The 25,056-nt window shown below is 48.7% G+C and overlaps 2 protein-coding genes across 4 annotated transcripts; one reads left to right on the top strand and one right to left on the bottom strand.

Moving 5' to 3' along the window:
* Positions 1–4,626: 4,626 nt before the first annotated feature.
* On the top strand, positions 4,627–5,892 carry OST4 (oligosaccharyltransferase complex subunit 4, non-catalytic). Its single transcript, XM_036263094.1, has 3 exons — positions 4,627–4,738; positions 4,864–5,001; positions 5,656–5,892. The coding sequence occupies exon 2, from the start codon at positions 4,865–4,867 to the stop codon at positions 4,976–4,978; it is 114 nt and encodes a 37-aa protein (XP_036118987.1). The 5' UTR covers positions 4,627–4,738; position 4,864; the 3' UTR covers positions 4,979–5,001; positions 5,656–5,892.
* AGBL5 (ATP/GTP binding protein like 5) lies at positions 5,690–24,933 on the bottom strand. Of its 3 annotated transcripts, none has more exons than XM_036263091.1 (16): positions 24,817–24,933; positions 23,485–23,751; positions 23,091–23,262; positions 22,610–22,773; positions 21,868–22,045; positions 21,414–21,592; positions 20,544–21,000; positions 19,913–20,082; positions 19,440–19,575; positions 18,602–18,804; positions 17,746–17,960; positions 9,302–9,457; positions 8,125–8,234; positions 7,781–7,827; positions 7,176–7,306; positions 5,690–6,290 (listed from the first exon to the last, which is right to left on the bottom strand). In XM_036263091.1, the coding sequence occupies exons 2-15, from the start codon at positions 23,697–23,699 to the stop codon at positions 7,258–7,260; spliced, it is 2,451 nt and encodes an 816-aa protein (XP_036118984.1). In that variant the 5' UTR covers positions 23,700–23,751; positions 24,817–24,933; the 3' UTR covers positions 5,690–6,290; positions 7,176–7,257. The 3 variants fall into 3 exon arrangements, with proteins under 3 accessions (XP_036118984.1, XP_036118985.1, XP_036118986.1); XM_036263092.1 differs by lacking the exon at positions 24,817–24,933 and adding an exon at positions 23,908–23,942; XM_036263093.1 differs by lacking the exons at positions 5,690–6,290; positions 7,176–7,306; positions 7,781–7,827; positions 8,125–8,234; positions 9,302–9,457 and having other exon boundaries at positions 17,614–17,960.
* Between the last annotated feature and the right edge of the window lie 123 nt (positions 24,934–25,056).

The raw sequence follows: 25,056 nt of genomic DNA, 5'->3' as shown, positions 1-25,056 counted from the left end.
CTGCACGCTGAGCACTACAGGGGTGCCCAGGGGCAAAGGCGTGTATGTATAAGACTCAGCGAGGAGCAGCTGGGGCTACTGGGAAATGGGACACAAGCTCTGAAACAGAAACTAACATAAAGCAGGACAGACAGAGTGCCAAGAGGGCCAGACAAATGGAGGAGGCGTGTCCTGGGTAAGAGGAGGGGAAAGACAGTTGGCTGCTGGGGGAGTCAGAGAAGAGCTGTTGAAAGAGATAAAGAGGTTTCAGGTTGGGAAGTGATCTTCCTCAGTTTCCTCATCTGTAACAGGGGAATAATAATAGTGCCCTCTGTCCTAGGTCTGTGAGGATTAAGTTAATACACGTAAAGTATTTAGAATAGTGTCTGGCATGTGGTAAATGCTCAGTACATGTTAGCTTTTATTTGTGTCAAGAAGTGGCCTAGAAAGTCAGAGAAGTTGATTGCAGAAAAATTAGGGAGAGACTCAGATGACTGGTGAAGAGCTTGGATTATAAGGTTTTGAGTAGGAGGTCAATATACATGCAGAAAGAAGACACTGCCAGCAAGAACAATGGGCAGGGTGTTAGGGCAGAAGGATGCTGGCTCTAGCTCCTCCTCTAAATATGATATCACTTTGAGCAAGTCCCATGACTCCACTGGGGGTCTGTTGTCTAGGGTCCCTTCCAAATGATGAGCACCTGAAAGAGAAGGCTGTGTCTGCCTGGTGACTGCCTGGGTAATAAGGGACCAGATGAAGGGAGACACCAGAGAAGATTCCAGGGTTCTAGCCAGGATGGGGAAGTTGAGAAGAGGAGCAGGTTTAGGGGAAAGAAAGATGATCTTAGTTTCTTTTTTTAAAAATATGTCTTTATTGGTTTTAGAGAGAGAGGAAAGGAAAGGGAGAGAGAGAAAATCATGGAGTGCCTGCCTCCTGCACACACCTCAACCAGGGATTGAACCCGAAACCCAGGTATGTGCCCTGGCTGGGAATGGAACCTGCAATCTTTCGGTGCATGGGACAACACTCAACCAACTGAGCCACACCGGCCAGGGCAAGATGACCTTAGTTTAAACATACAGGCTTCTCGCTTTATCACCCTTCACAGATGTTGCTTTTTCTACAAACAGAAAATTTTACAAATTTATTTCTTTCACCAGCAAAAAGATCCCAACTCGCTTTATTGCGATATTCGCTTCATTGCTGTGGTCTGGAACCAAACCTGCAATATCACCAAGGTATGCCTGTCCTGAGTTTAAGATGAGAGTAACACATCTCAATGGAAATGAATGTCCAGGAGATTATTAGAAATGTGGGTCTTGATTCTGGGAACCATTTGCAGGTTAATAATCGAAAGCCAAGAAAGGAAGCCGCCAAATCTTCAACGTGACTCTGAATGATCTGCCTCTGAGAACCTATGACCCAGGATGGGATCCTGAGGTTGGGAAAAGACAGGATGGTGAAAGTAAGCACTGGAACCAACAGAAATGGAAATGTATAGCCATACATATACCCTTAGAGGTGTGGGGATCAGCACACAGGGAGACTCGAAGGGAATGGTCCTAGGAGATCCCGATTTCAAAGTTGCTGCCAGTGGAAGGTTGCAGCTTTGTCCCTGGTTTCAGCATCAGTTCTAGGCCCTAGCCCTGGCAGGAAGCCAACCCACTTCCCCTCCAGGTTGCTCTGGCTACGGCCATGGGTTTTCTTTCTCTGTTCTTTTCCCTCTTCTCTCCCTTCAGGAGGCCTCTGGCAACCTGAGGAGTCATCCCAGCCACCTTGTCAGTGCCCAGTTGTCACCTATTCCTTTGCTTGCTCCCTTAAGTTTAAAAATCTGTTATATTTTAAGTGTGTCAAGTCAGAAATGTTGGCTTTGAAATATAATTGCAGTAGGTTGCGTATCGTTTAGTCCTGTAATTAGGCGCCAAGACCTAGGGGCTGACATGGATGTTTGTGAAATCTCAGAGAAATTGGTGGCTCTGGGTTCACTGTGAGGAGAATTCCTGGGTTCACTGCAGAGGCCTGAGGTGTTGGGCAAGCAGGATGCAATGGAGACTAAGACTAGAGAGAATGCAGCCGTTGCTGTGGTGTGGTATAGGCAGACAGCTACAAATTTCCAAAGCAATCAGAATTCCAAAGAAGTCCTGAGATCAGATAAAATAGGCTAAGTTCCTGGGGCTCTAGGACAACACTGATTCCCCTCTCCACGAGGGGGGATTTCCAAGGGTCTAGTACCAATGGGAAATCTTGGCTATACTAAGCAACTAACTCATTCAGTCAACCATCACTGAGCACTGAGTTCATGTGCCCAAGTCCAGGACAGCCAGGGGACACCAGCAGTAAGGAATGTATTATGTCTAACACCATCTGTCAGAATATGAATATTGAAAGGGAAAGAGGGCAAATAATATGAACTGGGCCTTGGGTCATGCAAACCCAGATGGAAATTCAAGCTTGTGGGATTCTTGAGTGAAAGTCCACTCCTCAAATATATACATTTCCTTTTCCTTCTAACCCTCCCTACAGGTACAGTACTTTAGGTGCTAACCTCCCTAAACTCTGGGTCCCAGGTCTTGTTGCTTTCTCTCTCCTGAGTCTAATGCTAAACTCATCTTTTCCTTGAAAATGTCACATTAATCACAAAGATTAAGTTGCACATATGCCCCCTCCAGATCCTCTCCCTCCCGAATCCCTCACAAGATGAGGCTTTGCCTGTCTCATTTCCCTCCTCCTCTTCCACCCAAGCTGTTTTCAAGCTTTATTAGTTCTTAGCTGAGTCTAGTTTTGTCCTGGAGACCTTTTTTTTTTTTTTTTTTAATTTCAGTTCCTCCAGGCATTAGGCCAAATTACCCATTCAAGGCTGATAAAGTCTCACTGACCTAGGCATAGGAAGTTCTGGGAGGTGAAGGATATTTCTAGATGATTCTAAAATAAATCCTTTTCCTCTTGTCCCTGACCCAGGACAACCTACTGAGTCCACACAGTCTGACATGGGAGTATGGAATAAAGGAAAGAGAATCAGGTGACACTGTCCACCAGCTGTAGAATATTGGTCAAATCAATTATCTTCTGGGCCTCAGTTTCCTTCTTTATAAAATTATCTTGAAGGCACCATTCAGCTCTGACAGTCTAGGCAACTTTGCACCTGGCTCAGCTGGTTTCAGGACAGCCTTGACGACCTGAAGCACCTCATGTCATTGGCAGTCTAGAGAGTCTGCTTTCCAGGGTCTAGTTCTGTTCCAAGAGCAGTTCTAAGATCTGGTTGGACTTGAATCTGTTTCAAATTTCCAGGAGACATGAAGCATAATGTGTGTAATCCTTTAAAACCTAGATCCTCATTCTCTCAGAGCAGAGCTGGGAACAGACTGATCAGAGGGACACATGAGGAAGTACCTTGGAGTTTCAAGGTTATGTGGAGGGGACTAAATAGAAAACTTGTGAGAAATACTGGGTGGGGGCTGGAGGTGAGTGGGGAGGCAGAGGAACTACAGACTGCTAAAGGCAGAGACTGAGCTTAGGAGTCACTGGACCGGAGCATGGAGGACAAACTGCCTACGGTCCCAAGCCAGGGAAGGCCACTCTGGGCTAGTGCACCCTAGCTCACTGTACACACAAGGCGGCAAGTTGGTCCCCTGATCCAGCTGTCCCAGCCCCATAGCAGCTCCTGTAGTTTTCTTTGGCTCAGAGAAGCAGAAGCGTCCCCTGGGCCCTGGCCCCCCTCTACCGCAAAGCAACTGGCTTCCATTACCCCTGACAGCTCCAGAGCAACAGCACAGCCCACCCCCGGCCCCAGCCTGGCTCAGTGCCGTTCCCTTTTATGGTGAAGCTGAGGGAAGCAAGACGTGAGGGGGGAGTAGTTCTGGCTGGGTAGAGGATTATAGAGCCCCAAAGTACTTCTCCCCTCACCAGAGACCCTCAGACATCTACCCACAGTTATCCCCCCCGCCCCGTGACCCACGCTGCTGGGAACCCAGACCCCTCTTGCTTATCCTAGTCCTTCCTCCTCTCTCCCCTCCCTCACATCCGGGGGTGATTTCCCACTTGGCCGAAGTCCCACGGTTTGGGTTTAGATTTCGGGAGGGTCCGCCCTATTTCCGACGCCTACCTCCGGGGGTGGGGTGGTGAGAGGGAGCCAGGGTAAGGAGACGCGGGTCAGATCACAGGCAGGATCTTTCTACTTGTTAGATGTGGGACAGAAAGGCTGGCTCTGAGGAGAGGAGCACCCAGTCGCGCCAGCCCTGTCTCCATTCTGCCGGCCTCTCACCCCTCTCCCCGCCGCCCAGGCCAGGGAGGGGACCCCGAGGGCAGGGCCCAAAGGAAGCACCTGGCTGGGCCGGGCCAGGGCGGGAAGGAGTGAGCAGCAGCGTGGGGGGTCGGGACAGGAAGGGGGGTCAGAGTCTAAGGTCAGGCCAAGCCTCGCGCATGGCCCCGCTGCCGCCGCACTCTCGCCCTAGCACCCCTCGGCTTCGGACAGGCGGTCAGAGCGCCGTTAACCACGCCCCCCGCTGCGCCAGCTGCGCCCAGCTGCAACCAGCTGCGCCGTGCGGCCAACGCGCAGTCCCTCCGCAGCCCCACCCGAGACCCCGCCCCTGCGAGCGCGCCGAGGGGAGCAGGCGAGACGGCGGAGCTAGAGAGACCGATCCGGGAGCCGCACAGCCGGAAGTGCCTGGCCTGGGATAGAGCTGGCGCAACAAACTTCCGGTTCAGGTCTCCTACGTTGAGCTAGTTCGCAGACCGTGTCGGAGCCGCGCCAGCTGGTCAGGTGAGAGGCTTGCAAGCGCGGTCCACACCCCTTCTGGCGGTGGCTGGACCAGGGGGGCGAGGACGGGCCTTGGTCTGGGTAAAGAATGTGCCGGCCGGAGGCTCAGTCCGTTCTCTTCTCCGCAGGATGATTACAGACGTACAGCTCGCCATCTTCGCCAACATGCTGGGCGTGTCGCTGTTCCTGCTTGTCGTTCTCTATCACTACGTGGCCGTCAACAATCCCAAGAAGCAGGAATGAAAGTGGCACTTTCTCAGCGCCAGGTAACGGTCCGGGGCTGTAGCGCCCAGCCCCCGGAGAGTGGAGTGGCGAGGCCGTGCCAGGGCCTATAGGGTTCGAAACTTCAAATCAGAAAGTGTCGGGCCAAGTATGATACAGTTCCAGTACTGGGCCGCTTTATCTGCACAGAGAAGAGAGTGCCTTACAGTACTCTGTCCCTCCCCCTTAAACTGTTTCCTGTTAGAATAGGGGTGGGTTTCCTAATCCCTGCCCCCAGTCCCCAATTTCATGTGGTCCTCAGATGCCCAAGTTGGAGGTACGGGTACAAGGAGGCACTGACTCCGGTAGGAATGATGGTACTGAGGATGCCATCCACGAATGAGGACTTGAACTCCTTAAACAGTCCTCACTTTTCCAAGATTATTTAGACCTTTACGTAGGAAGATTGTTGTGTCCGAGGGATTGTAAAGATATAGAATTCTATTTTCATGTTCTGGGGCAAGGGGCATTGCTCTAGGGGTTGGCTACTATAGACTCAATCATAAAGAAGCAAGGGCTGAAGGGCTTGGAAATCAACCTTAAGTGTGGATCAAAATGTAAAGTGGGGGAGAGGCTGGATGGGAGTTGATACCTGAAGGATTTCTCCAGAGTAAGCTGCAGCATTTTCCTTACCGCAGGTCTTTCCCCCTCTTTTCTAGGGTTCCAGGACATAGTCTGAGGCAAGATGGAGGGTGTGAGGGGCCTTCACACTTCACTTCATCCCTTCTATCCATCACAACATATAAAGCAACTACAGCTGGATTTTTCCAAACAACTTTTATTTCTTCAAAGTCTTCCTTAACTCTATGGAACAAGAAGCTGCCACTGAGTTGAGCCCAGTATAAGGGCTGCTTTCTTTTCTACTCCCTCCCCCCGATATAAAAATATAGATTTTTTTTTTTGTGGTCCCAAAATCTTGTGCTGTGGAGGGAGGGAAGGGGTGGCACCTTCCCTGCTTTGTCCTGTCTCATGGTGATGCTCTGTGATGCCTCAGAACAGTGTGACTGTCATTCCAAGGAGTTATGCTTGTCACATGGAATCAGCAGCTGAGGGAGGAAACTAGCACATTTCTCACTGTGTTTTCCATTTTGTGGCTATATCCTGGGCACCAAGGTCAAGGCATCAGACCCGGGGAGAAACAGTGAATGGGGGAGATTTAGGGACAAAACAAACCTCAGGTTGGCCCAAGGGCCCCCCACTGTAACAAGTCCGAGACTGGGAGTCAGATAGACTATAAGAAATAGGACAAATGGCAGGGGCAGAGTGGGGCCGTGGGGGCCCGGCCTGAGGCAGCCTGCAACAGAAAAGAGAAGAATCAGGGTTGTAAAAAGTCTACCCCTCTTCTGGTCTGTTAGCCAGGGGCTGGGAGATGAGACAGGTGAGATGGGTAAGGATAGGCAGGTTGAGTACTGCACAGTGGTCTGATGCTGGAACCAGCCAGCTCCTAGGCCTTAGACCCTAAGTAGTTGTTTTCTTGTTCATTGGAGTGAAGACTGGGGCCATGATGGGGGGAAAAGTCAGGTACTAGATTCTTTTTTTTTTTCCTCACCCAAGGGCATTTTTCCATTTTTTTTGTTCAGATAGAGCGGGAGGGAGAGAGAGGAAGAGAGAGAGAGGGAAACATCAATGTGAAGGGACACATCAAGTGGCTGCAACCCGCACGACCAGCCAGGGCCAGGGACAAACTGCAACCGAGGTATGCGCCCTTAGCGGGAACCGAACCCGGGTCTCTCTGTACCGCAGGCCGACGCTCCAACCGCTGAGACAAACCGGCCAGGGCTTTTTTTTTTTTTTAATCCTCACCTGAGGACATTTTTCCATTTTTTGTTCAGATAGAGTGGGAGGGGAGAGAGAGGAAGAGAGAGAGAAACATTGACATGAAAGGGACACATCAAGCGGCTGCCACCCGCACGACCAACCAGGGCCAGGGACAAACTGCAACCGAGGTACATGCCCTTAGCGGGAACCAAACCTGGGTCTCTGGACTGCAGGCCGACGCTCTTAACCGCTGAGCCAAACCGACCGGGCAGGTACTAGATTCTTAATGAAAGTACATGTAGTCTTTTTCGGGGGGGTGTCAAAAGGAATTGGAAAGGAAGAAAATGATCCTGAATGGTAGAATTGGGAATGGGGGGGTTAAAATGAGAGGTGGGGTGAAGGACTGGACCCCAGTGCTCACCCAGGTGCAGAGTGGGGTCCCGGCTCTGGCTCACTGCTCTCCCTGGTCCGAGGGTTAGGGGATGTGGGGCCTGAAGAGCCTCTCATCCCTCTGCGAGTCGGCGGTGAGCCCCGGCCCAACCTGGGCCTAGCCTGTGGACAGGGGGTAGGCTAAGAGACTAGGTTCTTCATGAGTATTTTTGCTTCTAGGGTTTCCATGAGTAAGGATGTAGTTTAGCAGTCAACACAGGTATTGGGACCTTTAGTTTCTGGGCACTGTCCCTTGCTGAGAGGGTAAGGCAGGATAACAGAACTCTTCTGTTCAATCTATGACTATATACTCTTGAGTCTTATTTAACTAGGGGAAGCAAAAAGATCCACCATTTAACCTCCATGGCTATACTGGCCAACATCTGCTTGAGTAGAGAAGTACTGTGTGGAAAGATGTTGGAGGATTGGTAGATCTTTCTCAGAGCCTTCTGTGCCTCAGCCCCTGCTAAACCAGCTTAAGCTTCACCCATCCAGTCCCTTCTGCCTATACCCAACTTTAACCAACCTAGCTGGGGATCTGGACTGAATCGGAGTTGGTGGCACAGCTGTTCTAGGAGCAGCAACCAGATGTGTTACCTGGGGAATCCGGGACCCCTCCTGGCGGGAACTCTCCTCGGGCAGGTCTGGGCAGAAAGAGAGGAGAAGCTAAGGGCAGGGGCAGACAAAGCCAAAGCTAGCAGGCTGAGGTTGGGTTATATCCAGCAGGGACATGGGGTTGGAAGCAAACAAAAGACCTGGTCAAAGGGGATGGGGACACTGGACAGACAGGCATTGGGACACCAGAACAGCTCTCTTAAATGGCTGGGGGAGAGGTAAAGCAGTGCTGGGCATTTTCCCTCCTACTACCCAGATGAACAGTTCTATATTGGGTTCTGCCAGAGCTGTTATGCTGGGGACTGAGGAAGACCCAAAAATGTTACCTGCAAACGGGTCCTGATACAGGGCATTCGAGGTCCAGTTCCTAGTAGACTTTTCCCAATCACCATGACAGCCTCTGGCTTGTCCCCTGACAGGAATGAACAGCTGCTCCCTAGGGAACAAAGGAAACTTATCAGGGTAGGGGCCGTGGAGAAGAAGAATTAACTTCTTTAGAATAGCGCTTCTAAATATTGGCAATATTGACATTTGGGGCTGGATAATTCTTTCTGCCATTGTAGGATGTTTAGCAGCATCCCTGATCTCTACCCACTAGATGGTATTTCTTCCCCTGCACCCTCCCCATTTGTAACAACCAAAAATGTCTCCAGCCATTGCCAAATATCTGGGGGTGGTGGGGTAGTTGCCTTTGGTTGAGAAGCTGGGCATATTCTAGTCTGGTCCAAGGGGTGGAGCAGCAAATTAGAGCTTGAATCAGAACTCACTTAAGCTCAAGTGCTCTGTGAATATAGACCTTACAGCCTGTTCCAATCAAATGTGTGAGCATTTAAAGATCAAGTCAGCAGTACCCAAGACCGGCGGGTTGAGGGCTACCTAGTGAAGAGAGTTAGCAGATTAGGAGTAACAGGCTCTGAGGGAGGCACAAAATGCTGGACTGGTATCCTAGAGATCATTCCTATCCAGTCCTTTACACAGCTGGGATATAAGAAAAGGAGAGCGGACAGAAGATGGCCAAGGTTTTGTGTGCATGATGTGGTCACACGTTTGTGGTGATGATGGGAAAGGCCTAGGCTTTTTAAAAATTCTGCAGTTTTGTCTAATGTTGCCCAGCTCCTGGAGTCAGGGAGCTTCGATACGCAGCAGGAAGGAAAAGTCCTAAGGTTCCTCAACTGTAAAAGTGAGAGTGAAATGAGATAATGTGCTTAGAGCATGCCTGCCACATAGTAAACACTCAATAAATGGCAACTATTATTTTATTATACAAAACATTAAATTCCAGCTTCCTGTACAAGGACACGGGTGTTTTGGGTTTAGGATAATCCAGGAAGATAACTGATGCCCCTGGTCTGGAGTGGTCTATATTACATCAAGTCAGGAAGGAGGGCCAGGTCAGGTGGCAACGAAGCTGCAGGGATTTCTTCAGGAGCCTGGTCTATATCCTGCGTGGTAAGGAAGGAAGGAAGCTGGCCAACCTAGATTTCCATGGCAGTGGGTACAGACCTGATATGCTGAGTGAGTTGGGCAGTAGGCAGGAGCCCATATTACGTGAGGAGGCTGGGTTAGAATTGGCTGGAGTTGGGGATGGGGCCAGGCTGCTTGAAGTAAGGCGATGGGTCAGTGGCTGCTGTCGCCGCCTCCTATCCTGGCTTCGGGGCTCTGAGTGGAAGGGACACAAGCAGATAGGGAAGATGAGTGAGGCACTGCCACTCCACTGCTCCACTGCCTCCTGGGTCAGAAGATGCCTGTAAATTTGTCATCATACCAGCATCCCTTGTCTGAAGTAAATCTGAGATGAGTAGAAAGACCTATTAATACTTATTCCAGTTATTCAGATCTCAGACAGCCCTCACCCTACTTCACCTCTGTGTAGCTAACCAACTTACCCACCAGTTCATTTTTTGGCAAAGGAGTCATTGAGCTTGGCTTCTAAAACACTGCTTTTTTAGGTTCTCTTATCTCTAACTGCTCCTCTTCAACTACTTTTCCTGCCTCTTATATGGTGGTGTTCCTCCACCGTTCTATCCTTGGTCCTCTCCTGCTCAGCATACTTTAAACTCCCAAACCTCCCTCTAGCCCTTTCTCCTGAGCTGCAGTTCTAATTGTCCACTGGACATTTCTACCTGGCAGTCTTTCATGACCCACACAAAATCCATTTTCTCCCATCCTTCCTTTTATTCTCCCTACCTTCAGGAAGATCCTGCCAGAAAGCTTGTTTCATCTTTTGACTCCTCCCTCACATTTATATTGTGTTTAACCAAATCTGGACAATTCTACTTCTGCCTTCATTTAAATTCCTTCTTTATTCTCCCTTGCCACTGCTAGTGTCCAGATACAGGTCTTCAGCTCATTTAGGCTTTAAAAAAAAATTCCCCACTGGTCTCTGTTCCTTTTTACAATTCATCCGTTATGCAGGTGCCAGAAATTGTTATTCTAAAACACAGACCTGATCAAAATCATTTTGGCTTAGACAAAGGGGAGATACTGAAGGTCTTCTAGAGGACAGAGTCTAAACCTTTGCACATAGCATTCAAAGCCCTGCCCACTGTGATTCCAGTCTGCTCATCCTCGGTAGGATGCTGACTTGATCCTTCACACCCTCTGCTACAACCCCTAGGGCTGGTAGCTGTGTGGTTCCCCGGCAATGTCTGTTTCCTAGCAAAATCTTGGTTATCTTACACATCCCATCTCAAATGCCACCTCCGTGAGGCCTTGACCATTACTGGTAGAATTAATTGTTCTCTTCATTGTTCTTTATTTGCTTGGCTAGTAATTGTTTATGGTTTCTCCGTAAATAAATTAGTACATGTAAAGGACTTAAAATAGTGCCTGGCACATACTCAGTACTCAATAAATGTTTGCCGATATTCTAATTAGAATTTGAGTCTTGAGAGTAGGGACCTTCTCTGATACTATATATCTTAGTGCCTATAAAGCAGAGACCTTAATAAGCATTTTGTTTACCTGAATAGCAGACACCCACTATAGATTACTGAGCTGGCTCAGTAATCTAAGGGCATATGGTTCTACCCTGTGAGATAGCTCTCTCTGATCCATTCCTTGTGTCTCGAGTCCCACTGTTACAAGTTCTGAAAGGTGTTAGCCCACTAGCATAAATGGTGACTAGATGGGATAGGGAGGCTTTCAGATTTGGCAGGTCCTTCCTCACCAGAGGGACAGCAGGTGCCAAATGCTCTCAAACCGAATGAGCTATTCACTTTCATGGAGCTGAATTTGATGGAGGTTCCAGGATGCCAGTTGACGCCTAACAAAGCAACATACGTTAGATGTGAAAAGCCTCCAAATTAAAAAGTAGGTAACAATAACTTCATCTTGCCTAGCTACACTGAGCAGTAGCCAGCAGTAATAAGGATATTTCTGAAAGGTCCCAAACCAAATTAAAAAAAAAAAAGATACATGAATAAGGAGTAGAAGAAAGGGAGAGATCTCAGGATGGCAGCTACTCTAGATTTGAGTTTGCTGAGATGCAGAGTACCAATTAGAGTCTAAAATCACAGCCAAGAGTCAAAAACAACCAGGATGTAGGGGGCTAGTAAGAGTTGGTACAGCAATGCCTCATTCGGTTTGAGAGCATTTGGCACCTGCTGTCCCTCTGGTGAGGAAGGACCTGCCAAATCTGAAAGCCTCCCTTATCCCATCTAGTCACCATTTATGCTAGTGGGCTAACACCTTTCAGAACTTGACAATAGTAGCCAGAGACTCAAGGCCACAGTCAAGTAACCTGAAACGTTATTCACCACCAATAACTTAGAGATGCTGTAGAGCCCAGACCTGGGAAATTCTTTGGTTAGAACAGGGATGTCACTATGACGTCCAAGTGACAGTGCACAGAGGCAGGAATAATGATCTTGATAAAGGGAGAAACAGGTTTTTAGATAGTCTGAGATATCTGCATACACAGATGCATGTTGAAAACACATTGATGGCCCTGGCCGGTTTGGCTCAGCGGTTAGAGCGTCGGCCTGCGGTCCAGAGAGACCCGGGTTCGGTTCCCGCTAAGGGCATGTACCTCGGTTGCAGTTTGTCCCCGGCCCTGGTCGGTCGTGCAGGTGGCAGCCACTCAATGTGTTCCTTTCATGTCGATGTTTCTCTCTCTCTCTCTCTGTTCCTCTCTCTCCCTCCCACTCTCCCTGAACAAAAAATGGAAAAATGTCCTTGGGTGAGGATAAAAAAAAAAAAAGAAAACACATTGATGGATAAAGCCTCACCCACCACAAGAAAGGATGAGAGAACAAGAGTAAGCAAAAGCTTTTGGGATATTTGTAGGTGCTAGTAAAGGAAACTGCATGATACTCAAGAAGGTATGAAACAAAACAGGCAAAACGTGAAAAAAAAAAAAAAGTGTGAGATGTAAGATCATAGGAAAGATACTAAGGATACAACTCAGGAATCCTGCCTCTAAGGAGAGTTTCAGGATAGAAAACAAGGTCTAGTTTAGGAGAGAAGCCTCATCTGGAACGTGTAAGGCATTTAAAGAGCATTTCAAATCATCACTTAAGAGACTAGCTTCAGATCTAGCCAGGCCTGCTATAAATCTGGCAGTGTGAGCACACAGCCGTTTCTCATGTTTTGGCTTTTGGCCTACTCAGTCCCTATTGAGACAAGAATTAAAGGGAGGAGCCCCACTATCATTTCTTGGTTCTGAGCTATAGCAATGGCGGGTTAAGGCTGAGTACAAGAATGATCAGCTCTGCTTCCAGAGGTTATGACATGTTTCGTGGTAATCAGCTATAGGTACCATTCTGGGAGTGGCAGCAGAGTCCTGGGGCAGAGGTGAGAGGAAGAGCCAGACTGGCCTTGCCATTATATGAATTAGGATGGATATTCTAAAGCCTCACAATTTAGAGGAGCAGTTGTGTAACTTGTGCCTAGATCCTGCATCACCCTCCCCCAAACATCTTTGGAACTATCCCTATATGTCGCACCGCAGATCTTATTAATCCCTGGGATGACTGCAGACCTGACGTATGCCCTCTGAGGGGTGGGAAGGTGAGACAAGCATTCATTCAGCTCCCAACTTCTTGCCTTTTATTTGTTCAGCAAATATTTGCTGATGGTTTAATAAGTGCCAGGTACAGTGCCAGGTGATAAAGGAAAAAATAGAGGTATTAGGAGACATTTCCTGCCGTCGAGTAAGTTTTAACATGCTATTTAACCTGAAACTTTTGTTTGCAGTAGATGTAAGTGATGATGATGCTAGTGGTGATGGTCTTGTGTCCTTTGACTCACTTCACAAAGGAACCTCCATTCACTATTAGACTTTAGCTTCTCTACCAAAAGCTGCCTGTCAGCTGAGCCATGGCATCACAGGAGCCAGGAAAGGTTCTAGTAACCTCAGGCTTCAGTGCCAGGGTTGGGGGAAATGAAAGCAGTGGTAGCAGGACAACAGCTGAAGACTTTACATTTAAGTCCCTTGTCTTTTACCCTAGTATCCCACTGGGTAGTCTGGAGGGCTCGGGCTTATGTTTCGGTTATAGAGACTATTGCTTGAATCCAGGGCCAGGACTATTACGAAGTGAGTGAGGCATCTAGGTTGCACAATGTAAGGAGGCCCTTGCCTGACTCTGAGAACAAGTGTCTTCTTACACTGTGTGTCCTGGGCACCTCACTGGCCTCCCCCAGACCTTGCCCTGTTTTTGTCAATACGTAACCAATAGAAGAAGCTGGTTTACCTCTCCACCCTCTCCCTGGCCCTCCTTTGAGCTGTTTGCGTCTGCTTTTACACTAGTATCTTGCAGACTTTTATTCCTCACTCTATCATTGTATTAGATATTCCCCAGTGATCTCTCCTTCTGCCTCTGCAGCAGCTGCTGATAATGCTGTCTGTGCTTCTGAGCCAGTGGATGGGAACTTGACCACAGGTCTGGGAAGGCAGTGCTAACTAACCGTTTTGCAGTGGGGGAGAAGGAGGTATAGAAGATCCTGGCACTGTGGTCAGGGGTTCTGGGAGTCAAGGCTTATTCAGAGACTCTTCAGCCTCCTGCCCCAGGAACATTCCTGCTCACCCAAAGTTGGCTACTTGTTGGTCTTCTAAAATGTCATCCCCCAGCCTCTGAAGACAGAACCTGTCAGACTAGTTCCCTGAACCTCTGCCTTAAGCTTCTGACTGGGCTGCCTAAATCTTTTCTGAAATTTTCTGGATAGCCCCATCGTATGTTTTGTCCTAGCCTATAAAGAATAGTCACTAATTAAATGTATAGTTAAGTATGATGTAATTTTTATACATTAGTGGAAATTTTCTTTTTGTTTTAAATCCTCACACGGGGATATTTTTCCATTTTTATCTTCAGATAGAGTGAGAGAGGGGGAGAGAGAGAAACATCAATGTGAGAGAGACCCATTGATCCCGCAGGACCCTGACTAGGACCAGGGACTGAATCGCAACTGAGGTACGTGCCCTTGACCGGAATCAAACCCTCGACTCTTTGGTCCGTGGGCCGACACTCTGATCACTAAGCCAAACTGGCCAGGGCTCTTTTTTTTTTTAATGTTTTTATTGAGAGAGAAGAAGGGTGAGGGAGAGAGAGAGAAACATCGATGTGAGAGAGGGACATCAATTGGTTGCCTCCTGTATGCACCCCGACTGGAGATTGAACTTACAACCTGGGTATATGCCCTGACCAGGCATTATTAAACTGGTGACCCTTCACTGCAACCAACAGAGCCATACTGGCCAGGGTGAAATTTTCTTATAACTTCACAAGACAAAAAAATATGGTCAAATCACAATCCCATTTTTGGGTTTGGCAAGTATAGCAGATTATAGTTAGATCTCACAGGTACAGGTTCTCCCTGTCTCAGGAGACCAAGTTTGTCTCGATGTGACAGAGGCCAAGGAGCCAGATGTTTGGAAAAGGAAATGTCACAAAGCTACAGTACAGATAAATCACACTAGACAATGAAGTTGTTCCAAGGGTTGAAGACACCAAGTCCAGACACCACAGTCTGCATCACAGGTCCCTGTCCAAGCCAGGGCCAGTCTCCCATCCTGGCATCATATCAGGGACTTTAAGAGAGAAAGCAGGAAAAACTGCAGCACCAGCAAATGCCCAAGAGAACACGGGAGACAAGATTCCCGGGATCTGGCCCTTTCAGCTCCTCACAGTATTCCTGGTTTGTTATTAGTAACCCTCTTCTTGACCCCTTTACTTTAGACATAGTTTCTTAGTTCTTACAAATATTTATTCAAGTCCCTGGAGTGTTTTTTTACTCAAACCAGCTCTCTTTTTCTGCTTCTAAGCTCATTCACCTGGGGGAACATAACTTCTCACTTGGTTTTACCGGCACCTGTATGTGGATGATTCCTAGATCCAACCCTGATGTTACCTTTTCTACAGTTTGGCCATTTTTCTGCCTGCGGGACATCTCCATATAGATAATCCAAGACATCCAAGCATGTCTACTAGATAAACTCATCACTTTTTCTTCCAAGTGTCTTAATGTCGTCATGATCTTTTCTAGCTTGTAGCCCTGACCCTCTCTTAGTTTCTATCACTGAGTCCTGCCACTCCGTTTCTAATATGTATATTCATCTCTCCTTCCCAGACCCTGGTACAGGCGCTAGTCTTCTCATGTGTAAACCATCATGTATAAACCATTCCAAGGATCCCACCCCCCCTCCCTGGCCTGACATATACAGGTCAGACAGCTCTTTTAACATAAGTATTTTGTTCCCATCATTCTCAGAAGCAGCACATATGTCTCGTTAACTCATAATCTGTTTTCAAGACACTTCTTCTGCCTCCCACCTCTCTTTATGTGACTCCCGTGGCAAAGGGCTTGGCCCTTGGAGCCAGCTAGTAGATTTGCTTCTTGTCTTCTCTACGCAGCAGCTCTGGTCCTGGCTATCATTCTCATCTCTGAAATGTGTTTGTCAAACCATATACCACCACCCATTTTCAAAACCACTTCTCAACTAAACATTCTCTGGCTAATTACCTTGTGTTTACCTGACAGTGACTCCCACGTCCCCTGTGTGTTTATAATGTGTGTGTGTTTATGTTGTGTTTACTGCCCTCATGCCCTAATCAGTTTCAAATCAGCCAACTAGAAATTACTTTATACTAACTATGCCTATTTTGTTAGTTATTTGGGGAAGTAACAAACACAATCCATGTCCCTCACTCAAGGAGCTTAACATAGCACTCTGCATTGGGAAGGGGACAGAGAGGATGTTTAAAACTACCTAGAATCCTCCAGTGAGGATGCAGAATAGGCTCTTTACTATTTCCCTTTTGCAAAATGGGAAGAAGGATTTATAATGCTGATATTCCTTCCTAGAAACTATGAGTTAAGAGGAAAAGAAATTAGAAGAAAAAAACTTTATCCAGTTTAAGATGGGAAACTCAAGTATACTGGCACATGAAAAAAATGTGTGAATAACTCTTACCAGTAAATAGCTGTGCAGTTTTGGACAAGTCACCCTTAAACAGCCTGATCAGAAAAATGGAAACGCCATCCATCCCACAGGGACCTCGTAAGGATTAAATGAAATTTATATGTGATGCTGTTTTGTTCACCGTTTAATATTAATTACATATAAGGCATTAATACTCTCCTTCAAACACAGTATGCAAAAGTGCCCTTTTCAACGAAGATAGAATCTCAAAGAATGGGACTTGGAATATAAGCAGAGGTAACCATGATGCACTCAGGGATCGAACATCGTACTGGTCAGAGCTGGGAAGGACCATTGTTCTCTGGCTTCCACAGCAATGACCCGGTGCATGTTCTGGGTCTGCACCAAGAGCTCTGATGCAAGCTGAGTGGCAGGAGGTGCTAACAAGGATGACTGCAGCTTGAAGACCAGCAAAGCTCTTAGTTCCAGCTTATAAGCCTCCATACTCTGACAAGACTTCTGTAGCCCGGGAGCCACGTACAATATTGATTTGTGGCTTAGTGTACTCCCAGAAGTGGCACTGCAAGTCTCCCCACCACAGTCCCGGTCACTCCCAAGAAATGGCTCTGTAGTCCTTTCCTCTTCTTTTTCCCTAAAGGCCCATCTGTCTCTTGTATACATTTTTTTTTTTTTTTTTATCCTCACCCGAGGACATTTTTCCATTTTTTGTACAGACAGAGTGGGAGGGAGAGAGAGGAAGAGAGAGAGAGGGAAACATCGATGTAAAAGGGACACATACATCAAGTGGCTGCCACCCGCACGACCAACCAGGGCCGGGGACAAACTGCAACCAAGGTACATGCCCCCAGCGGGAACCGAACCCAGGTCTCTCCGGACCGCAGGCGGGCGCTCTAATCGCTGAGCCAAACCGGCCAGGGCTCTTGTATACATTTTGACTAGAATCTCTTGTCTTATCAGGCAGAGTCTCATCAGGCCAAAACTAGGGGGACTGATACAAAGTTGAGCAATTGTGGTCACTGCTGGAAGGGGCTAGACTATTGCTTTATAAGCCTACAACTGAATCTGTCTGTAGTTCCATTTTTCTTTGCAAAAGTTAGAATCTTTTTGATAACACTTTCTGAATAGGCTCTGAAGCCAGGAACAATTTCAGCTCATAGGACCTTGGAAAAGATTCTCCATCGTTCTACAGTGCTGCAATTTGGATTGTGAGGGCATTTCTTTATACTGCCTCCAACAAGACAGCCTGACACTGTCCTTGAAGTGAGGCTCCATATCTCAGTGTAGCCCTGCTTCAGCTACTGTTTCATCCTTAGAAACTCTCCTGCTTCCCAACATATGCTGAAGCAGATACCCAGGATACCCACCTATGCCATACACAGTACCACTCTGGAGCTCATGCCGCAGGGAACACCAAGGTCGCAGGAGAGGCTGCAAATTCTGCTATAAACTAATTTTATTGATTCATCCCCTTGGTCCCAGTCCAAGTGTGTATCTTCATGCTCTCACTTCCCCCAACAATGCCCCAAACAACTGAACACCTGTTGCAGGGGCTCCCAGACTAGCTTACCTCTCACGGGGCCCAGCACCCGGTGGTTGACCTTTTGGGTGCTAGAGCCCAGGCCTGGCAGCCCTGCAGACCGACTGCTATGAAAAGGAAAGCTGAGGGAGTTCTTCATCTGTGGAGAGTTTTGTTGGCTGCTGCTGCTACCGCCAGCACTTGTGCCAGTGCTAAAACTTCGTGCACGGCTCAAGGTATTTTCAGAGCAGGAAACAGGCAATCCACTGCAAAGAAGCAGATGCCAGTTAACCAAGGGCCAGGGAGGTTGTGTCCTGAGTCTTTCCCCAGGGTCTGATGCTCAGTAAAGCTTCACCTCTGAGGTACAAAGGTATAGAGACTTATTCCAAGGGAGAAGGAGGAATTCCTGTTGTTGTCTGAGGTATCTAACCTGGGCCATACCAGCTTATCTCAGAATGCCTAGAAGCCCTTGTTCACACATACATACATGCTCCTGCAGAACATACACCAAGAGCCAGAAGGGCCATCCCTGAGCAGCTTAAACTCTCAGAAATTCCTCCCTCATTGCCTTGGTGCTGGCCTTTGGACCCCTCCATCAGTTATTCACAACCACTGGAAGCTGAGCCCTGCCCTCACCCCAATTATATTTGATTTTGTGCAGGGCTCTGGAGCATGGAGTCCCGTAGCCTGATTTCCAGATACCTAGGAAGCATGTAGCTCCAGGTGAACAGGAAGAAGATCCCATTCTCAGAAAGTGAGCTCATCTCACTAATTTTAATTTACCTGAAAATATTTACTATGTGGTCCTTTTGGACATAGGAAAGGAACACCAATCCCTGGGAATTCCTCGCTCTAGAGCCCTGTTCCACTCTCATAGTCTTTCTCCCTTCCACCCTGCTGGTCTTACTTGTTAGTTTTGGGTGGAGTTCGAGAGCCTCTCTTCTTGCTGACACCCACGTTCACAGTGCTGCTCGGACCTCGAATGCTACGCACATGTTTTAGCATCCAGGCCCGGAGGTTCGTGAGGCTGCTGTGCTCTGATAGCACGATTCGGGGCCATGGATTGCATTCTGCCATGTCCAGGGCTGCAATGGCCATAGCTCGTCCCACCTGTGGGGGAGTCCAGTTTGGCTCAGTGTCTTGATCTTCCAACCAAGGCTGCTGTGTTGGGTGGGTGCACAGCACAGTGGAAGGGAGGAGAGGCCAGACCTCAAATTTGTTCAATGGGTACTCCTACTTTTGTGCTCAGGCTGTTTATCACAAGTGGATTTAGAGCTGCTCCCTAAATCATTGTTTATTTGGGGGCCCTCACCCATTATGAACTGGGGCAGATGTGTTTCTGGCTGGCAGCAGGAAATTCTCCCAGCAGAAGGCGTTTGGATCTCTTCTATAACTCACAGCTCTTTCTGCTCCTCTTGTGTGCTCTAGGACACCAGGGATCACCCAGACTACTGCAGAGGGGGTGCTTTTAGCCCAGGAGTGAACTAACCCAAAATAAGGAAGATAAGCTCAGAGACAAAGAACCTGACTCAGATCTGCTAGTGGACTCTCTGCAGTGGGGAGATCAGAACAGTGCCCATCCATCCTCTCAACACCCATAGTCAGAGGCCTGCTCCTGTGAACTGACGAAAATAACCACAGTGGTGAGATGGCAATAGTGGTGAGCCTCTCATCAGAGGACCTTAGAGTCAGGCAGCAGGAGTGAAGGCCTTTCCAGACTTCTCCTTTTCCCCATGTATTCGTACCTGCTCAAACAATTCCACAGTGTATCTGGAAGGGAAGGCCGGCGGGGGAGGGGGGCTGGCACGCCCGTTGTCATGGCAGGCGGCAGGGATGCTGTTTACTGAGCGTCCAGTGTTGTAGTTGCATTCAAGTGTGTAGCTAAGACACAGAGACCTTTATCAGTGTCCTGCCTGGACTGAATTGGTACAGAACTATGGGGGACAGCCTTGGTTGTCTAAGAAGGTAATCACTTGGGAAAAAAATGGACACAAATAGAAAGTGCTAATTCCTAGCCACCAGCAACTGACCTTGGCACTATATCACATACACAAAAAGTCCCAAAAAGGTAGAGTCCCAGACTAAAGCCAATAATGTTCATTGTGAGCCTGCCTTTTGAGAAGACTTGGGCTGTCCCCTGCCCTTCAAACCCCCTAGACTGGGTATTGCTTTGTTTAGGGAAGTTATTTCATCAACTGTATTTCAGTTTCCACCCAACCTGTGGATTATCCCTGAGGCTTTGTAGATTGCAACCCGGCCGCTTCCCTCCTTAGATTGGCCATCTCTGCGGTCTCGGGCATACATGTTCTTCTCTGAGAAATTGCAGCCCTGGAAGTCGAAGTGGGCTGAGTTCAAGGAGATGAGCTTTGGATACAGCATATTTTCCACCTGTTTTGGGAGGAGGAAAAAGGCAACTCAGGAGAGACAGAAAAAAGGCCTAAGGGCAAGGAAGAGATGGCAAGCATGGGGCCATGTGACTTAGATACCTTCACAACCATCAGCAGTAGACAGCGTTTCTTGAATTCTCACAGAATGTTTGACATTATTTCCAGGTGTTGGAAAGGTGCAATTCTACCTCTTTTTAAACTCTTAGCTTCTTCTCTCCAATAATGCAAAATTTTCCTTTTCCCTCGGTTTCCCAAATTCTAGAAAAGAACTACAATGCCAACAGTCTGACACTCTTTCAGGGTCATGATAGAACAGGCCCCAGTGCCATCCCTTCTTGGCCCTTGGAAGCTTGTTCAGTAAGTAGTCCACCTTTTGCAGCCACAGGCCTTCCTGACAGAAGGTCACCTTTATCTCCCAACCTGCTACACTTCCCACACTCACATGACACTGTGGATTCCTACCTGGGTGTTCTCATCACTAAAGCTGTTTCCATACATGAAGCAGCCCCTTTTGGAAGCATGTCCGTGCAGGTCCACATAGTAAGCAACACCACTCTCTTTGGGGGGAATGGTGTCGGGGGCTGGCTGCGCAACCTCAGTGGCCTGCTGTGGCATAATCCACATACTGTTGGCCTTTTTTTCTGCTGGCTCAGTCTGTATCCAGGCCTCCGGGTTTTCCCCATCAGATGAGTGCCCAAGGTGAGTTTCATTTTGGAGATTATTGGCATTCTCAAAGTCAGAAAGGGGGGCATCAGGACGGAGATGAGGACTGTGCTGTTGCGCAGAGGGACTCTGGGAGTTCAGACGAGAGTGTACATGGTGGTAGAGAAGGACAGCTTTAGCCCCGTAGATGGCCGGGTGCAGGACTGCATCAGGTTTCAGGTACTGACGGTTCAGATTCACTCCACGTGAGTCTGTGCTGTAAGGAAAGAAGGACTGAAGCAGGGTCTAGGACTGGACCAGCGAGGGAGACACTAGAGTAGATGAAAAGGAGACTGTGGGAGACTGACTTATAGAATAAGAGGTTGAGGTCACATTAGGAAAGAAAAAACTGAGGCTAGGCCCTGTCCTTGATCTGCTATCACTCCTGCAGAGAAACCTAAGGATAGCCCCCAGGTGGAGCTGCAGTTATTCTAGCTCTGCTCCTTCCAGAGAGTGGCAGTAGATGGGACCCTATTCCTTCTCAGGTCACTGGACAATTAGATGGGCTTGCCCTTGTTAGGGTGCAACCTCTTGATGAGAGGTAGGTACATGAGAAGCTGATAGTATTTCACTAAGATGCAGGGCATGAGGGGGACTGGAACAACCCAAGAGGTTGGGGAGGCTTCTTACCGGTAATGGCCCCGGACCACACCATCGGGGTTCAACATGGGAATCAGCTTAAAGACAAAGAGGCGACGTAGGGTTTGGGCCCGGGGATCATCAGGTCGAAGGATGAAGTCCAAAAAACCATTGAAGACAAAGCTAGATGGAGTCTCCCCAGGGTGTACTCTACTACTTAAGAAGAATATCTAATGTGGAGAAGAGAGCAGTCGTTAGGTCAGTTACACTATAGTTCCACTAGAACAGTACTGAGGTCAGGGGTGTGGGAGAGGGGATGACACAGGAATAGCCACTGGATCTCCAGCTGGCTGAGTTTGTAAGTGCAGCGGGAACTGTTACATTTGCCTCAGAATGCAGGCTGAGGCTGTGTCCAAGATGCCTAGAGCTAATGTGGCTTTAAATTATCAATAGTGCCTGGGCTAGTGAAAGGTCAGGGTCCAACCTTTATACTATCCCCACTCACCCTCTTGCCTGTGAAACAGAATGGTCGGGGGGTGCTGATATCAGGAAATAGCTGCTCTAGACGGGGCTCTCGATCTTCTTGAAGCCCATGGCAGGAACTGATCGTTAGCAGATCTACACGAAGTCCATCCAGAGAATAGCAAAGGATCTCCCGGTGGTAATAGATGGTATCCAGAGGGCTGTAGGGATACAAATCATTAAGCCAGTAGAAGTCCCTACAGTCCTAGCAAGAGGTGGGCCTTGTCACGAACCCAGGAATTGTAGGATCTGGTATTTCACCCTCACCTTTGGGGCCTTGCAATCCCTCCAAGTGTTAAAGGAGGCTGAGGATTTGGGTGGGTCTGCATTGCCAGAATGCAGAGTACAGGACAGGATGAAGTTGGTTTTTGCCCCCATTTATGGCTACCTAGGATAGCTTACTTTGCATAGACAGAGAGTTGCCCCCTCTTGGAACAGAAAAAAAGGTGTGCTGAGCAATGGCAGTGCTGCTAAATTCTGGATTTCTAATGGAAGCTGGGATATTACGGGCTTGAACTGGACATGGGGGTGAATGGAGTGTAGGTGGTGGTATGCTGAGATCAGGTCACACAGTACCTATCTGCCAAAGGTGCCCAAAGTCCCACATTCTGAACAGAGAAAGGAGCTGATGAAGTTTTGGTTCAGGGCTCCTAGGGCAAGTTCCAGAAGCAGCAGAGGTGCTGTCTGGTCCAGGGCTGTGTTAGGAGTAAGAATGGGGTTGGCACCTGCTATGGGTAGGGTGGTTCTCCAGAAAGCGCTGGTCTAGCTGGTTTAGCAAATCCTGGCAGTCACTGTAGGAGAAGGGGTAGCAGAAGGCGAAGTAGGTGGTGGCCCCACGGCCCTCTACGAAACGATGAACAAAGGATAACACAAACTGCGTTTCTGTCATCTGAGGAGCAGAGGAGGAAGAGGGAGGAGCAACATGCCATCGATGTCAGAACTAAGACCCTATTGGAGTCACCAGGAACTGACCTCACACCCTCATCACATTTACCAACTTCCCTCCCTTCGAGACTTTCCATGACAACCAGCTGCTTTGAGGCTTCCTGAGGCAGGAGCTTATCTTGGACTCCTGCTAGTGCTGTAGGAGGTACCAAAACCTGGTGTCCTGCTGCCTAGTGCTCAGTATCAAGGCTGATTCCTCTTTTCTTTCCCTCTTTCACTTTTAGCACCCAAGTCTTTCTTTCCTCCTCATGGATAACTTACCTCAAATGTGGGCCGGTCTCGAATGCGTTCCCAGCGTGGCCGGGTAGGCAGTGTACGCACAAAGGGGGCCATGCCCTGGGAATACAGCTTGCTCTGCTTGTTCATGTTCATAATATTGATCTTGATGAGTTTCCCTGGAGATCCTCCCCGGACACTGAAGTAAAACCATGACCTGAAGGCCAGAGTAGGAGAGACCGATCATTATATACGAGAGGGTTGCAGAGGGAATACGTGGGAGAGTAGTAAGGACAGGAGGAGGAAGGAGGGGTAGGGAGAGAAGGAAGGATAATGTGTTGGTATGAACTGTAAGTCAAAGGGCTAACTGAGCATGGGTTTGGGGACAGGGACATCCCCTCTCGTTTCCTTCTTCCACCCTCCATTACTTTCCTCTTACCTGTTCCCATTCTCAAATTCTGTTTCAGCACAGTCTGGTCGGGTCCACACATTGAATTCATAATCAGGGGAAGAGGCAGTGCTGCCGGTGGGGGCTAATGCCACACCTGCTACTCCTTCCCCCTCACTAGACACAGATTCCACTTTTTCCACATGGGCTAGGTTCCCTGAATCAAATCGAGAACTGAACAGCAGTCCCCCACAGCGCAGCTCCATGGTGGGGCTGGGAAAGCATCCTCCTGCTCCACTCTGGCCCCGAGAGCTGTCCCTGAGAGGAAAAACGAAAACAAGTGTTTTGGGTTATCTCCAGATAAATGAGCTGCTCTTAGGGGGCTCGCTCCCTGTCAGGAAAGGTAGAAGTGGCCTTCCAGCAAAGGCCAAGAGAAAGCAGTATTCTGTCCCTTCACCAAGGGTTATAACTGACCTAAAAGGGCTCCATTTTACTACAGCATGGTTGTTCCAAAATGTAATACTCAGTGGCTTAACCAGGTTGAGAAATACTAAGAAATACTAGACTCTAAGCTTTGCAGTCGGCAGATTAGAGAATATAATCAGAGCGGTCCGACTGCCCAAACCTAGCCAAGATACACCCACCACAACACATGGCCATCTTGAAAGGTGAGCCATTCTGGATCTCTGCTTCCTAGACTGGCCCCCCTACTCTCCAGCAAAGCAGAATGGAAAGTACCAAGTTTCTAAGTTTAAATGGGCAACTTCCTGTCTCCACTCCTCTGTCCTCACAAGTACTGACTAGGCATTCTTCTGTTGCTCCCCTGAGCCCTGCAAGGGCTGGTTCTTTCTTTTTTGTTATTACCCTATGCCTATTATGGAAGAAAACTAGAAAAGTGTGGCCTTTGTCAAGCCAAAGGAAACTGGGAAGAAGCCACTTGCTCACCTAGAGACTGCAGCTCAGTTCCAATTAGGGCACAGCTCTGTTTCCACCCTTCCCAGCCCTGTAAGCACTGGGGTCCCTGAACAGGCTACTCTGGTAGTTGTGGGTTAATAATGAGTGTTGTTAGTACCCCCCAAAAAGTGGCTGGTAGAGACCCATCTGGGGGCTTCTCAACCCTGACTCTGGAGGACAGAGACTGCCCAGGGCAGGGTAGGGTTTGGAGCATGGAATGGGTCAATACAGACTCACAGTGGAGGGAGGGCGGGAAGGCAGGGAATAGGGGTCAGAGGTGAGGCCACCGGAGTGGGGGTGGGGCCGGGGAGCCCGGGTTGAGGGGCGGGGTGAGATTCCAGAAGGGCTTGGTGCTGAAGGGGCTGAAAGGGCTGAGAAGGGGGCGGCACCGGGGCGGGCGGGGCCCGCACGCCACGCACAGCCCCTCACCTCTCTATGGGCCGGTGATCCCGCTCCCTTTCCCGCTAGCGAGGCGCCACCTCGGGCCCCGGCACCCAGGCCCTCTACCCAGGACCCAAACAAAACCCGAGCGCCGCGGTGCCGGGACCCCGCTCTGCCAGGAAACAACAAGTCTCTCGCCTATTGGCCGTAGGTACAGCTGGCTACCCGCCCAGTAAAGCTCGCTGCCATTGGTCAGTGCGCAGGGGTTCCCTTGCACGCGAGCGGGTC

This window comes from Molossus molossus, unplaced genomic scaffold (genome assembly GCF_014108415.1).
Source record: "Molossus molossus isolate mMolMol1 unplaced genomic scaffold, mMolMol1.p scaffold_m16_p_15, whole genome shotgun sequence".
Lineage (NCBI taxonomy): Eukaryota > Metazoa > Chordata > Mammalia > Chiroptera > Molossidae > Molossus > Molossus molossus.
This window is presented reverse-complemented; position numbering and strand designations above follow the sequence as displayed.